The sequence below is a fragment of the Cygnus atratus genome, chromosome Z, assembly GCF_013377495.2.
Source record: "Cygnus atratus isolate AKBS03 ecotype Queensland, Australia chromosome Z, CAtr_DNAZoo_HiC_assembly, whole genome shotgun sequence".
NCBI lineage: Eukaryota > Metazoa > Chordata > Aves > Anseriformes > Anatidae > Cygnus > Cygnus atratus.
The window spans coordinates 68,650,632-68,665,406 of NC_066396.1; the positions used below are offsets into that span (position 1 = coordinate 68,650,632).

General features: G+C 44.2%; 1 protein-coding gene across 1 annotated transcript in view; it reads left to right on the forward strand.

Moving 5' to 3' along the window:
* Positions 1-704: 704 nt before the first annotated feature.
* Positions 705-14,775, forward strand: part of DGKQ (diacylglycerol kinase theta) — a 92,918-nt gene continuing 78,847 nt past the window's right edge. The window contains exon 1 of the mRNA XM_035562976.2: positions 705-921. Coding sequence (XP_035418869.1) covers positions 729-921 — 193 coding nt within the window. The 5' untranslated portion in view covers positions 705-728. The remainder of the gene's footprint in view (positions 922-14,775) is intronic.

A 14,775-nucleotide genomic window follows, 5' to 3' on the forward strand; every position in this document is an offset into this window, starting at 1 on the left:
AACAGCAGTATTTCAGAGGCAGGGAAGACTGGTGGAAAGGAAAAATCCTGGTGTGCAGTTTTCAAAACTGTAATAGGAAGTACTAAGAAGATGAAGTGGACATGAAGAGTGACAACAAAAATGTGTTACAAAGGATTAAGTGCTAAAGAGATCGCTAGGCAGTAATTATCTTTTCTCATAAAGGCAGAGCTGTCGAGAGTCGAAGGCAGAAAAATCCATGGCAAGCCTTCTCTTTCACCCAAACACATCATTAGAAAGCCTCCCGAGTGTTGCGCATTTCCAAACGGTGCTAGGTCCAGGTCACAAAAACTGCCCGGCTTAATGAGACAGCAAGAAACTGGGACTCTTGAACAAGCATCTCACAGCTTTATGTCACACACCGAGCCGCAGCGAGGCCTCTCCGCGAGCAGGGCTCCTCCGCCTCGCTGATGCAGTTTCTAAACGGGTTTTGGGGGGGGATTTTTTTTTAATTTTTTTTTTTGGACGGTGATTTTGACGAACGGTGCCTTGCCCCAGGGGTAGGCCGGCTCCTCTGGGCTGGGCTCTCCCCCGGGTTCCCCCCCCGGCAGGCCCCGCTCTGCCGGGCGGCCGGCAGGCGGCGGCGCGGCGCCTCACGGAGAGGCCCCTTGTCGGGGCGCCGCCTCCGCCCGCCCCATGCCGCCGCCGCCGCCGCTTGGGGCGGAAGCGAGGGCGAGCGGCGGCCGGTGCCGGGCTGCGAGGAGCCGGGCATGGCGGACGGGAGCCGGTCGGTGCGCGGCGGCAGCCCGGGCTCCAGCCCGGTGCTGGGCGGGCGGTGCCGCGGCTGGGCGCCGTCCGCCGTGCCGCCGGGTCACGGCTTCCGCAGGGTGACCCTGACCAAGCCCACCTTCTGCCACTACTGCACCGACTTCATCTGGGGGCTGGCCGGCTACCAGTGCGAGGGTAAGGGGTGGGGGTGCGAGTAAATAGGGGGTGGTGGTGGGGAAGGTTTTTGGGGGTGTTTGGAGTGTTTCAGCGCTGCCCTGTCCCGCGATTGCTCTGCTGCGAGGCACCGGGAGGTGCCCGCGGGGGTGCTGGGTGCCTCGCAGCAGAGGCTTTATCGCAGCTCGGCCCGCTTTTTATCAAAACACAGCCTTGAAAATACCACCGCCCCCCCCCCCCCCCCCCCCGGCTTCCTCCGGCTCGAATTGGGGGTGTTTTCCTAGTTTTGGAAGCTGGATGTCCGGAGTGGTTGCTCCCTTCCTTCGCTTTCCAGGATGGCTCCTCCGAGGGGTTTCTGCCCTCAGGATGGCGCGTTAAGGAGTTGCTGCCAAGCCACATCGGCTCAGATGTTGCCTCTAAAAAACCTCCGTCTGAAGCCTCCAGCCTAAACAAGTGTGTGCGAGAGGTAGCCAGGGAGAGAAAAATATTCGCAGCCTTCGTTAGCCATTCCCTGACATTCCCTGCTCAAAATCTGGGGGGAAATACCTGCAATATCACAGGGTATGCGCATCTCCATATAGCAAAGAGCGTAATATCACAGGACACACGTGTGTCCTTATGTGAAAAAACTCTGTTTTCTTCTTTTTTGCTTTGTTTCTGCTGTTTTCAATCGGCTGCGCACCTCACTGTGTTTCTCTTTTCTGGTAACTCGCTGCTAAACGATGGATTTCACAAATACCTGATGTGTTATCTGCTGACTGGGGCTGCTTTTGACGGCTGTGTGCAGATCGCGGTGCCTCGTTAAGCAGCCTGGCAACTCGCTCTTTCTGGGTTATTTAATGAACGCTAATGCGTTTTCTCGAATGGTATTTGAAGTAAATTCTGTTTAATAATTACCTCCCTGTCACGTTTGCTTTTACTAGTGGAATTTGATCATTGTTCTTTAGAAAGTAATAAAAGGGTGATCTCTTAGGAATGCCACATCGATCAAAAAATCAAAAATAACCCACCCTGCTTTTAGTGAAGGAAATGTTTGCGGTGGACTGAAAAACTTGGTGGATAATAGTTATCTCCTCTTTCTCCTCCCCAGAGAGACTGGGATTACAGGTGTAATTGCAGCTGAGCTGATCTCCTATTTAGCTGGGCTCCTTTCGATGAATGGCGTGCAGGCTTCAAAATGAAGCTGCTCTGTGGCCTTTTTCTGGGTGGATTTGCAACAGCTTCTCTTACAAATCCTCTGTTGTCAGGTGCTCAGTCACCTGATGCTCCTTGTGTCTTGGTCAAAACTGGTCTGGACCAAACTGAAAGTTTCCAGACTTTGAAGAGAATTGAGCAAGCTGCAGATAAGACTCCTCCAAAGTAAAGGGGCAGGGGGGAGAGAGCTTGCCAGTCATTGCTTTGAGCAGTTGTATGGCCTAAATGTCCTGGATTTGAATTTTAATTGCAATCATGCTTTTGGCCTTGTGAAAATGACATCTTGTGTATGTGCATTTTCTGGTCTATGGAGTTTTTCAGTAAACCTACCAAACTACTCAGCACGGACTGGCACGTGCCCACACGGGTTATGTGGCTGTTCACCAAAATACAGGAAAGTATAATGAATGCTTAACACATTTCTGGCTGTGTGGGCCAAGATGAGCGCTTCTTCCCCTTTCTTCATGCAGAGTCTGAAAAATACAGAGGAGAGATGCTCCGATGCTCTTCACATAAGGCACAGAGCATCCTGCATCTAACCCCTCTGTTTTAAGGTGAAGCTCACCTCTCCAGCACAGGGCCTGCAGTGCTGTCGCCAGAACTTTGCACGAGAAGGGAGGCACATCTGGGAAGAATTGCAGCTGTCCTGCTGGAGCCACATAGGTATTTTTGTAAGTGATGTTTTAGGTGGAAGCTGGTAGTCTTCCCATGTGGACTAAGTTGAGTTTCAAGATGTTACTGTCTTATGCTTTTGTGCACATATTTAGTTTAATCTCAGTCAACCAGGCTTGCAGATCTGTTTGCCCTTTTTTTTTTCTTCACATTTGTTTTCCATAAACCCTTTCTAAATGACTCTTTATTTTTCTTGCCACTTTACACTGTAGCTGTCACTTCCTTTGATAAGTATGTGTATGTGAAAGAATAAGTGATGTTTTGATTGCAACAAGAACAATGACTCTCTTGTATTCATCTTGCTTTCCAAAGCCTGGTCCTTTCAGTTTTGAGTGTGTTTTGAATTTCCTCAGGCTTGTCAGGGAAGAAGCGCGTTAAGTGGCTAGTTTTCCTGTACATGTATGTGTGCATCCTACAAGTTCAATACATAAATCTATTCAATACGTAATGTCTATATATGAAACAAGGACAGCTGAGTTATTATGAGTAGTGGCGTTAATTTCATACACTCAAAAATTGTTTGTTTGGTTTCTTTTGAGCAAATACTGAATTTGGAGTTTTAGATTTATATCTATCTACCAATAAATACACTCTCATCACAATGCTTTTTTTTATATATATCATTTTTTAAAAAAAAATTGTGTGTAGGAAGATTTGTGGACGATCCTATGACCTGTATGTTCTGGAGGCTACAAATTCTTTTAGTACCATAAATCTTTCTAATGTGAAATCAAGTTGATTTATTTTAGCCAAAGGTAAAATGTAAGGGATTTAAGTAATAAGCAAGTTGGTTGGCAAATTAAACAGAATTATTTAGTCATTTTTAGGTTATTTTTATCTCTTTTACTAGAGCATTTATTGGAAGACGCTGTTAGGGTCTTTTTTGTAAATTTTTTACCCACTTTTACTAAGAAAATGTCATTCAAGCAGATAAGGTGCTTGTCTGGACATGAAAGCATTAAGTGAAGTAGGGAAATAGCATCCTTAGGGAAATAGCATCCTTGTTGTTTTTGTTTTAAGGCTTTGTATTCTAAGCAGAACCTCCAAACTTACTCCAAGGCACAGAAATTCCTGTTTCTCCTAGGTTGGTTCCACTGTTGTCTGACAGCACTTCAACTTTTGCAGAATGCAATGCAAATGGTGAACTGGAGTTAAGTTTGTCGTAAACCCCTCCCTTAAAAACGTAGCCATAAAGGATTTTTTTTAGGCGAAGCTGCTGTAATTCAAATATGCACGTCCCAGACATGGGCAAGGCACGCTGTGTCTTGCTGGTTTAGGAGAACAGGGAGATGTTCGGACAGCATCTCTGCAGTGGTCTGGAGATGCACATTCTGGACATCTTCTGAATGGCATCTCTTCCACTTGAAGACTGCTCTGTCTAATTGGAGTGGAATAGGGAGGGTGAGTAAGTATTCTGATCCTGGTTTAGTTTGAATGTGGGAGTTGGACCCATAGCCGGTTTCTCTCTTCAGAGATGTGGAGACAGCAGCAGGGAATACAGGGAAGAGGAGTGATCCCCTTGAACTCTCATCCTTTCTGGTTAATTCTGTGCTTGGGTCAGGCAGCTGGAACATCCTTGACCCTGCTGGTTTGGTTCAGCTTAGTTTTGAGGGAAGTGAATGATCTATGAGATTCCCCAGAAGGTCTTAATGATTGCAGTTCAAAAGAAAAACAAATTATTCTGTCTTCCAGTGAGCTTGGCTTGCTTTTGTTGCATTTTAAACTAAAAATAAAAGCTGCAAGGAGGTAAAACCACAGTAAAATCTTGCTTCTATCCCACAATCAGTTTTAATTTTCAGTACTAGCTTTCTTTGTTCTGTAGCATGTTCCTTGTCAGTGGTGAGGCCTTTCGGTGCAACAATAGGTGTTTGATGTTGAGGTGTGATGTGAGTTTGTGGTTGACGTGTTGCTGTGTAGATGTGACTGCTGCATTTAAAACTTACATTGAGCCATGTAGCTCTGAATCCATCTGAGGAACAAACACAAAGTCAAAAAATAAAAATAAGACAACCCCCCCCCCCAAAATAAATAAATAAATAAATAAATAAAACTCCAAAAGAAACTCTGAGACAGAAACTTAGCTCAGTTCTGGTCAAGCTAAAACATATGTTGGGAAAAAAGCTGGGAACACTGACTGACAGACGGAAAGATGCAATTTATTTACCAGTCTGCATTTGGAGGATAATCCATTTTGCATTGAAGAGAATTTCTTTTCTTTTCACCTTCTCCCTCTGACAGTGCTTCAGAGAAAAATGTCATTGTCACCATCAGTGATGCAAAGGAACGTATGGGGAACTTTGCAAGGATGAGCACAGCTCGTGTAGCCGGAAGCTATATTTTGTGTTGATGGAGTAGACCTACATTTGAGTCCAGGAACTAAATTAGGTGGGAAATAACTTGCTGCAGAAAATGTTAAAGCCAGTAATCCAATACCAGGCTTTGCACAGCACGTTTATATATCATCTCTGTCACTGCCTGGGTCCGACGTGGTGTTAAATGACAAAAGCAATAAAGAAGGTGCTCATCAATCCATCATGTTGTGGAGTAGCTGAGGGCTGCAGCTTGTTCTCTGCAGGTTTTCTTTCCAGACAATCTTTCATCTAGTATTACTTATTTTTAAAATGTTCAGGTATTCCTCAGCCACCTTCTAGGCTTATACCCTCTGGTTCCTTTCCTCTTGCAAGAAATTTTTTCAGTCTTCCTCTGGTGAGTTTCCCACGGACCATAGTTCTTACTGTACTGTGTAAAGGGTCTAAAAAGCCTTCTATTCATTCTTGCAGTTATGTGGGAGATGAATGCCTGACTAGTTATTTTTTTCTGATAAACAAAGCACATTGAACTCTAAGGCTTTCCTTGTAAAGCATTTTCCAAGCACTGTACTTGAGTCCCTTAACAGCATTTTCTTTAAAAAGTTGGATGGACTGTTTCAATCAGAGGCGAGGTCAGTACTTTGTGTCTACAAAGGCACGAAGTGCCTTTCTGATCCTTTTCTTCTGACCCTACTTTCCAAGATATTTGTGTGCACTCCCCACAGCTCAGGTCCGGTTTCTTTCTGGGAGTCAGTGCATTGTGGTAGCCACCTCCCTTTCTCCAGAGGTGGTGTGCATTCCTTGTTTCTAGATGTAGGAGTTTGTATTAAAGTCGGATGTAGCACATCTCCCCCAGTGACGCACATCTCTCTGTGTGATTACTCTGTGCTCCTTTGGGTTTAGTCATCAGCACTTTTTTTTTAAGTAGTGATTTTGTTTTTATGTCAATGTTTTCCTAAAATAACCTGTGGTAGCATTAGGCGTAGTATCCTGGGGTTTCCTACATGAAATAACCCCACTAAACAGCCATGTTGCATTGGCAGTTGCCTTACAACAAGGGACCTGTTACATGTGATGGACATTGACTAACCTAAGCAAAGATGCTGGTCCTGAGGTGGGGCGTCCTGCTTATTGTCCAGTGCAGGATGACATGCAGTGGTTTTAGCTTTCATTCTCCTCTTGAAAGCTCGTAACAGATGTTTCTAGTGTTGCCTTTTATTCTTTTTTCCCTCTTTCTTGTTCTGATTTCCAAGTCCAAGGATAAGGAATTTTCCTGCATCGTTTTCAGTGAGTGCTCTTTTGGGGGAAGCTCCTCCTGGCTTGACTGTTTTCTCCTCTTTTATTATGTACGCTTTAGAACTCATCTACAATGTTGCTTTTTCTGCTTACTATCCCATCAGAAATCTGATTCTCTTCCTGCCTTTGGAGCTTTTTTCTCAGGTGTCAGCATTTTCCTGACCTATCTTTGACTCAGGTTGTCCCCAGATTACTTTTGTGTTTTGGTTATGTTACATGTCTCCCAAAGTTGTTTCTAATGCTGCATTTCATCACGTCAAATTGTCATCTTTCCGGGCCACTTGCTGCCCTTGAGGTCCATCCTGAGCTGGCTCAAAGTCCCTGCCTGATTGGGTAAACCCCTTTGGAGAAACTGCTTTTGCAACGCCTATCGAAACCAGATGAGTAAGTTACCTTTGTGTATTTACTTTGACTCAACTGCAGCATGGGGAAAGAACAGGATGTGTGTCTAGCATACAGCCCTTCTAAATGACAAAATGATGTCTTCTGATCACCTCTTGTTCCTTTTTTCTTTTCTTTTTTCCAGTCTTTTTGCTTGATGGTGCTTTAAAGTTGTGAGGAAGGCTGTTAGGAAACACACCCAAGCAAAGAGCAAAAACTAATCTTTACGTTATCACAGTGTGATAGGGAACTTGCTGGAAGCCTACTTCTTTTTTTCTTCTAGGTGTGCATACAGTATTCTTCCCTTTAAATTGTATTGTGTCCCACTGACACCTCACTTGTGGAAGTCCCATCAAGTCTGTAACTCAATAGACTAGAATCGACCCCTCATTTCACTTCCTGTGTTATTTTAAGTATTTTTATTCTCTTGAATCTGGAAGAATGTGCGTTTGCATATATACATATTCATGTATGCATATTCACATGTATATGTGAATATAGATATAAAAGAGTGTGTTTGTATTTTTCTGTATGTCTTTGTTTCTTTTTTCCTATTTAAATGATTTAGTCTGAATGATTTATGTGGAAGTAGGATTAGGATTATACAGTATGCTAGTACTGTTTATCTGCTTAGTGACTTTTTTAATAACACATGTATGGTAGAGATTTCATGCCACCTGCTATGTAAAAACAGGATAGTTTAAGATCTGAAGCAACTCGAAATGAGAAAAAAAAATTGAGTTGACCACAATTTAATCAGTCCCTGGAGGTTTTGCAGACAGAAGATTGCTGGAGGCATTCTGAATACTTTGCTAAACACAGATGCTTAGGAGAAACTGAATGATTTGAACTTCTTGTGTTAAAGTAGGAGGAGTATGTTGTTCTGTAGGGTAGTATTGGATTACACTGGTAAGGAAATCCAGTTTAAGTGTGAGATTAGGTAGCAAAAAAATCTCTGTTCCTCTTTGCATTTTTGACTTGGCAGAATGTGTCATGTTTGAATGCCTTGGTTTGTCATGACGTAACTCAGGAAATGACACTGTCCTTTTTCTGCAGTACTTTCTCTGTAGCATGTGGAGATAAGAACTGGTATGCTCTGTTAAGCAGTGAGTATAGAAGTGCTCTACTAACCAGTTCCTTAAGTGTTTTGAAGGAGAATACTTCCTCAGTGCTGAAATCTTTGGGAGCTTCAAAAGAAGACAGCAGAATACAAGGAAATTGCTAAGACTCCTCCAAGTATGAAGAGGGCATGTGGGAAGTATCTGGGTATAGAATGAAAAGACTCAGTGGTATCGAGTGCACCCTCAGCAGGTTTGCTGATGACACCAAGCTGTGTGGTGCAGTCAACACATTGGAGGGAAGGGATGCCGTCCAGAGGGACGTGGGCAGGCCTGAGAAGTGGGCCTGTGTGAACCTCATGAAGTTCAACAAGGCCATGTGCAAGGTCCTGCGTCTGAGCCAGGGCAATCCCAAGCACAAATACAGGCTGGGTGAAGAATGGATTGGGAGCAGCCCTGAGGAGAAGGACCTGGGGGTGCTGGTTGATGAGAATCTTGACACGAGCTAACAATGTGCACCTGCAGCCTAGAAAGCCAACCGCATCCTGGGCTGCATCAAAAGCAGCGTGGCCAGCAGGGTGAGGGAGGTGATTCTCCTCCTCTACTCTGCTCCTGTGAGACCCCACCTGGAGCACTGCGTTCACTTCTGGGGCCCCCATCACAAAAAGAACATGGAATTATTAGAACAAGTCCAGAGGAGGGCCATGAGGATGATCAGAGGGCTGGAGCACCTCTCCTGTGAAGACAGGCTGAGGGAGTTGGGGTTGTTCAGCCTGGAGAAGGCTCTGGGGAGGCCTTACAGAGACCTGCCAGTACCTAAAGGGGGCCTACAGGAAAGCTGGAGAGGGACGCTTTGTCACAGGGTGCAGTGATAGGGCAAGGAGTGATGGCTTTAAACTGAGAGATAGTAGGTGTAGATTAGGTATTAGGAAGAAATTATTTAACAGGGTGGTAAAGCAGTGGACCAGGTCGCCCAGAGAATGCCCCATCCCTGGAGGTGTTCAAGACCAGGTTGGATGAGGCCCTGAGCAACCTGATCTAGTGGGTGGCATGCCTGCCTATGGCAGGGGGATTGGAACTGGATGGGCTTTAAGGTCCCTTCCAACCCAAACCATTTTATGTCTCTGTGATTCTAGTCCTCTGTGAGACTGTAGGTCTTCTTTCTTTCAGGATCGAAAATACCTCTTGTGAGATGAAAGGTTTTCTTCAGAGCTTACTTAAGATGCCAAAGTGTAAATCATTACAAACACAATTTGCAGGGTAAGGTGTTTAGGGTTAGCATCCTGGACTGTATCTGCTACAAAAATAGCCTTTAAATGTGAAGCAAAGGTGTGGGTTGAGTAGCATGACCTGAAAAAGAAAAACAGCTTTTTCATGTTAACTGCTTCTGAAAACAGTGTTTATATGGAGGACTGGAAAGGGGGATTTCAGACTTCATGGATATTCACAAATATTTAGGGAATTTAAAGCTCTCTAGATAGTTCTGCAAGTTGATGCAGAAATTCCGGGAGGCGACAGAGGCCATTGCATGTACTGGTGCCATAGTATCAGACTGGGATAGTTGTTCCTGGCCTGAATGTATGAGTTGTGTGCAGCACATCTTCATCCACTCCTGGAGAACTGTCATTGGTGTCAACAACAGCCCTTCAAGAAAGTAATTACCACACTATCATAGAAGGGGTTGGAGTTACAACTTGAGGAAATGGCACTCACAATTATGTTTGATGCCTGGATTTTGGGGAGATTTAACTGTGCAAATAGTTGATGCTGAATGAGAAACCAAGTGGGCGACCCAAAGTGAGGAGGTATGGTGGAAGAGAGGCACAACCTTCCAAAAAAGTGAAATATTCAATATGTTGTGGGAGGCACAGGGAGGGAATATGCTGTTTGTGCCATTGCAGGGAGGAGACAGGCTTTCATTGTAATATAAATCCTAAGAGCTGTAAGTTTTGAGAAAAGAGCTTTTGAATTGAAACACAGCATCTATTCCTCTTATGGTTTCCTTTTGTTGTTTTTTTCTCTTGTGTGAAGATGGCTTTCCTGTGTGAACAATACCAAGTGAAGCAATTCTTGCTTTGGTTTCTGTGCCATTGACTGCCTTAACTGTAGTTTCCCTTTTTAATGATGATGAAAAGAAGTTAACCACTGCCTCATTTTCCCAGTAGCAGCTGGACCCATCAGACCTCCCCAGCCAAATCCTTGGTCGTAAATAGGCTGAAGTAGCAGGTAAAAATACCGTAACGTTAAAAATACCCTTCAAGACAGTTAAGTATCCTCATGTCTATGCTGGTTCAGACCTCCTTTATTCTATCCCTCTTATCTTTTCTTCTATCAAGAATAGCTCCTCTTTTGGCAAGTGTCTTGAGGTTTCTTGAAACTACTGTATTTTTCATTCAAGTGTTATTCTTCAGTAGGAGCAAGTAGATTATTTTAAAAATAAGCCCTCCTCCTCTTCCTTCCCCCGAGTCTGGAAGGATAATGGAGATATATTACACTAATTCAGTACTTCAGGGGTACATTCTGATTTTTATTGGTTCGTGAACTGAGCTATTGCATGTTGAAAGATCTGCTGTAGTTGTAGGTGTTGTATATAACATTTTGACATTGCAGGCTTCTGTTCTCCAGTTAAATGTTAATGTTCAACTTCTATGAATTATATATGAACTTATTCATGTGAAGGAGTTCCTTAAATTCAAGATAAGTATAGGCCTGAGTCTCATCAGTGACTCAAGCCAATGTGGTAGAATTGAAATCACCACTTTCTTGACAGGAAGCTTTGTAAAATACTTGAAATTTGTAATAAGATGGGAATGATGATTCCAAAAAGTGGCACAAAGATTAACACATTAAACTGGGAGGCTTCCTTTAAATACTGTGGGTGTTTTATTTTTTCCTCTGGTCTGCCTTGTATGAATCATTTACCTTTAGTTTTCGGATCACGTCAATACCCTCACAACAAACAAGCTGAAGAAAACATTGAGTGTACTTATCCAGCTGGCCCAGGAGCTTGTTTCTTTGGATTTATTTATTTTTAAATTCTTGTTTCTAGCTCAGTTTTTCACTCGAGTCCTGTAGTTTTGTACACTTCTGTCAGTGCTGCACTTTGGAAACAGAGCAATATGGGAATGAGAGGTAGGGGTTACCATGGCAACTGCTCTTTTTCTTTCCTCCCTTGTTTTGTTGTGTTTCATGGTGATGTGAAGTGTTGAGATGTGCTAAATAATGTTGAAATTACCCATGTTAAAAGAGCAAGAGCACTTACCTTGTGTTACAAATATTAATAATTCGGCTTACGTTTAAGCAGTACATGGTGTTTCTTTTAAAATTATAACTGCAGTGGAGGTAGGTGGGTGCTATTGTAATTAAGATTAACTGTGTGTTTTATTCTAGTCTCTTCAATTTAATTTTTTTCCCTGCATTTTCATGTTCTGTATTCACTTTCTGAGAGGGGCAGTGAAAGGAACTGCATCTCCTGGGGAGTCCAGCCCTCCTGCATGCTGGTTGTGTCAGCGAGTGGAGGAATTTTGTTTTATGGGAAATGCTGCTGTTCTTTCCTTAATGCATTCAAAGACTTTGGTGTGTTCTGGAGGGAAATTTTTCTTTCTTTTATCCCAGGGCACTGAGCAAACTGATTTGGTCTGTATGTGCGTGCGATACACGTGCACTGTACCTCTGTGCCCCCAGTGAATGCACCCTGTGGCCTCAGGACTGCATTAAGTCCTTTCCCCATGCTGTAACGTTCAGATCATCGCCAAATCTTGGTGTTTTGTGAGGGATTCCAGCCTGTTGTTTCAACACCATTGTTTTCTGACAAAATACGGTCGTGGCATATAGAGTCCTACTATGGCTTAAATTCTGTTACAGTCTGCCCTGCTGATTTAACTCAAATTCTTCTTTTTAAAACCTGAAGATGTGATTCTGCTATTTCTCCTTTGTGTGAGGAGTTGTTTTGGTGCGCGTCTAAACTTGCAAAAGTGTTAGCAGGACCTTTTTTTTTTTTTTTTTTTTTGTAGGAGACCTCTGTGTTGTTTACCTGGGTTTTCAGAAACTAGTTACTGACATGTGACATTGACACTGCGATGTGTGAAGTTGTGCACGCTGTGCTGGGCAGGCAACCCGCAGGAGCGATGCAGGGAACTGTGCACGGTATTTGAGGGCTGGAAACTTACAATATTTAGCTCGGTTCCCCAGGCATGATGATGATTTGGTTATGAGGAAGCTTACAGTGAATGTCAAATAGTTTTAGTGGAGTTTCCTTAAAACCGAGGGCTGGGGTGGGACCACCTTGTGGTTGGTGTTGTGCTGTTTTGCTCTGAATACTGTCAGCTATAGCTCTTTGTTTTGCCCAGTAACCCTGGGTCAGCTGGAGAAGGATGGTAAACAATTGACAAGGTTTCTCTTTGTAAAGCATAAATTTGAAAGCAGTAAATTGGAGAAACTGCTGCAGACAATTGCTGCAGGGTGTTAAGTACCATGTCTTTAGTATTCATGACACTGGTGTGCAGGTCCTACAGACTGGCTGAGTCTTCATCTAAGCTCTCCTGTTTTTAGCTGCTACACATTTCTCTTCCCTCTTTGCTTACAGACGCTGCGGAGCTGGCATTTCTCTGCTGTAGCTCTTGTTTTTTTAATCCACAGTTCAGTTGATGGCGTGGGCAGTCTACAGTAGTGGACAAAAGAGGCTTCAGCTTTAGACAAAGCCAGGGAAAAGAGTGTTATTTAACTGCTTTTCAAGAGGGTTGTCTGTAATGGCAGGTGATGTGTGATTTTCTTCTTATCCCTATGGCATCTTGCTGAAATTTTGAGTTGGCTGTCACTGAAAGATCCCTGCTGTGCCTTCCAAGGGCATGAGGAGGTACACCCCTTCCCTTCCCTGCAGGTGCAGGACCTCTGGGGGATTCTGACAGATGGTGGTCTGTAGAACCAGGGCATGCTCTCAGTGTTGAGTGTGGTGTCCACACCACCACACTGGGCTCAAGGCCTTTGCAGGTTTATTTGAACTCCAAAGCGTATTTACCCTGGGAAGGCAAAAGGGGGAAAGACATGCCATTTCTGGAAAAAGTTATTCCAGCAGTTCTTGGAGAAGCTACATACTCCGTTTCAACGATCAATAATCTAGTTTGAATTGGTTGGATGTATCTTGTTGGTAGCATGGAGGGTTGTGGTTCTCCATTATAGCACTATGATGAGTGGAAAGAACGATATTATTTTGCTGCAGGTGCGGTGTGCTCGTTCTTCCGTCAGACCCCAAACTGGATGACTCCTAGCTACACAAAGGCTGCAGTTTGGAAGAAGTGGCAGAAAGCCAGGGCTCAGTTGCATGGGCTGGCACATGGTTTATATAGGCAGCCTTCATCCTCTAGCCTGTTCGAAAGAGCTACTGGAGTGCTTAATTGTTGTCCCTCAGACAGGCAGATGCCCGTGGTTCAGAGCCTGAGAATGGGAGGCTGTGGTTCCTCTTTGCTGGGCTGAGAGTTGCAGCCAGCCCAGAGGCCTGTTGGTGTGGCATCGCGGGTGTCAATTCCCATGCTAGAGCCACTTCAGTGGAAAAATGAATTCACTGGACAGAAGGGGAAGAACTGCATCCCTCCAGGTTCCCTGTGAAACTCCACGTCGTGAACAGGATGCCTTTTCCTCTGAATATGTTCTCTGGAAACTGTCGAGGTAATTTGCCAAGTTCTCTCCCAGTGCTATCGCCCTCTTGGAAATTTCTCGTTTTCCAGCAGTGAGCCAGCATCTTGTCCCAAGACACCGTGGTCCTGTCTTTGGCTTAATGCTCAAGTAAAGGAAGGTGTTGATGCATTCTGGATGTTCATGTGAGTTGAGCACTTGCCATCTGTCTAAGGAAGAAAAAATCTCCTAATGCCAGGGACTTGTTCTAAGCTGAAACCATGTGCCTTTGAAATCCTGTGCCCAAATTGTTTCAGAGGTGGGAAGTCTGACCCAGCTTTCTGTTGAGAGGGAGAAAGTAAAGTTTATGCAAAACTTACCTTTTTTTTTTTATTGAAGCCTGTACTCAGCCAGACTGTACTGTTATTGGACATTCCTTATGGCATGGAAGGAGAGGACCTCAGCGTGTTGGCTGAAGGGCATGGACTGTTCTTCTTGATATAGGTAGGGTGTATAGGACTTCTGCTGGATGTGGGTATGACCTAGGGAGAGCCTCTTGACCAGGTTGAAATGGCACTTTAGCCATGGTGGTACAGCCTGCTTGTGCCACTGTTTCTTGCTCCTGGTGGCTTTGTTGCCTTTGCAGCTGCAGGTGCTTTGGCTTTGCCTGCACAGCAGGGTTTGGGAAGCCTGCTCTGGGTGAAGCCAGGGGATGGAGGATGGTGAGGGTGCTCTTCTGACAGGTGAGGACCTGTTAGTTCATTTGTCACTTCAGGGCTTACTGTGCCAGGGAGGATGGAGAAACAAAATGAGGTTTGTTGTTAACCCTGGACTATTTGCAGCTTGCTGATGAGAGAGAGAGAAAGAGAGAGGTCCTTGGTGTAGCACAGGGGCTCCGTAAGGTTACCCCAAGTCAATCAGGCCTACATAACCAAATCAGTGCTTTTACGATTGACAGTTCAAGTATATCATTGAATTAATTTGACTCTGCTTCGTTATTCAGTGGCTTGTCTTGTTTTCACTCAACTTGTTTCTGTTATTTCCTAACAGCATATCTGAAATACAAATGAGTAGGGATTCAAGTGTGCTGCCTTGAAATTACAGAGCTCAGATGTTTTGAAAACATTTCTTTTGGGTATCTGAACCTATATATGAGATTGCTGTCATGTAGACAGTTTTGGAAGCGTAAAATACCACGCTATCCCCACTGTGCAGGGGGAAACTGCATTTTGGTCAGATCGGGCATACACTTGTAGCCCTTTTTTAAAGCAGGGACAGGTATGGCTGGTTAGTGGGTAAGACAAGAGTCCCAGAAAGGACCTGGCATGTGCGAGTGATCAGTAAGATGCTAAATG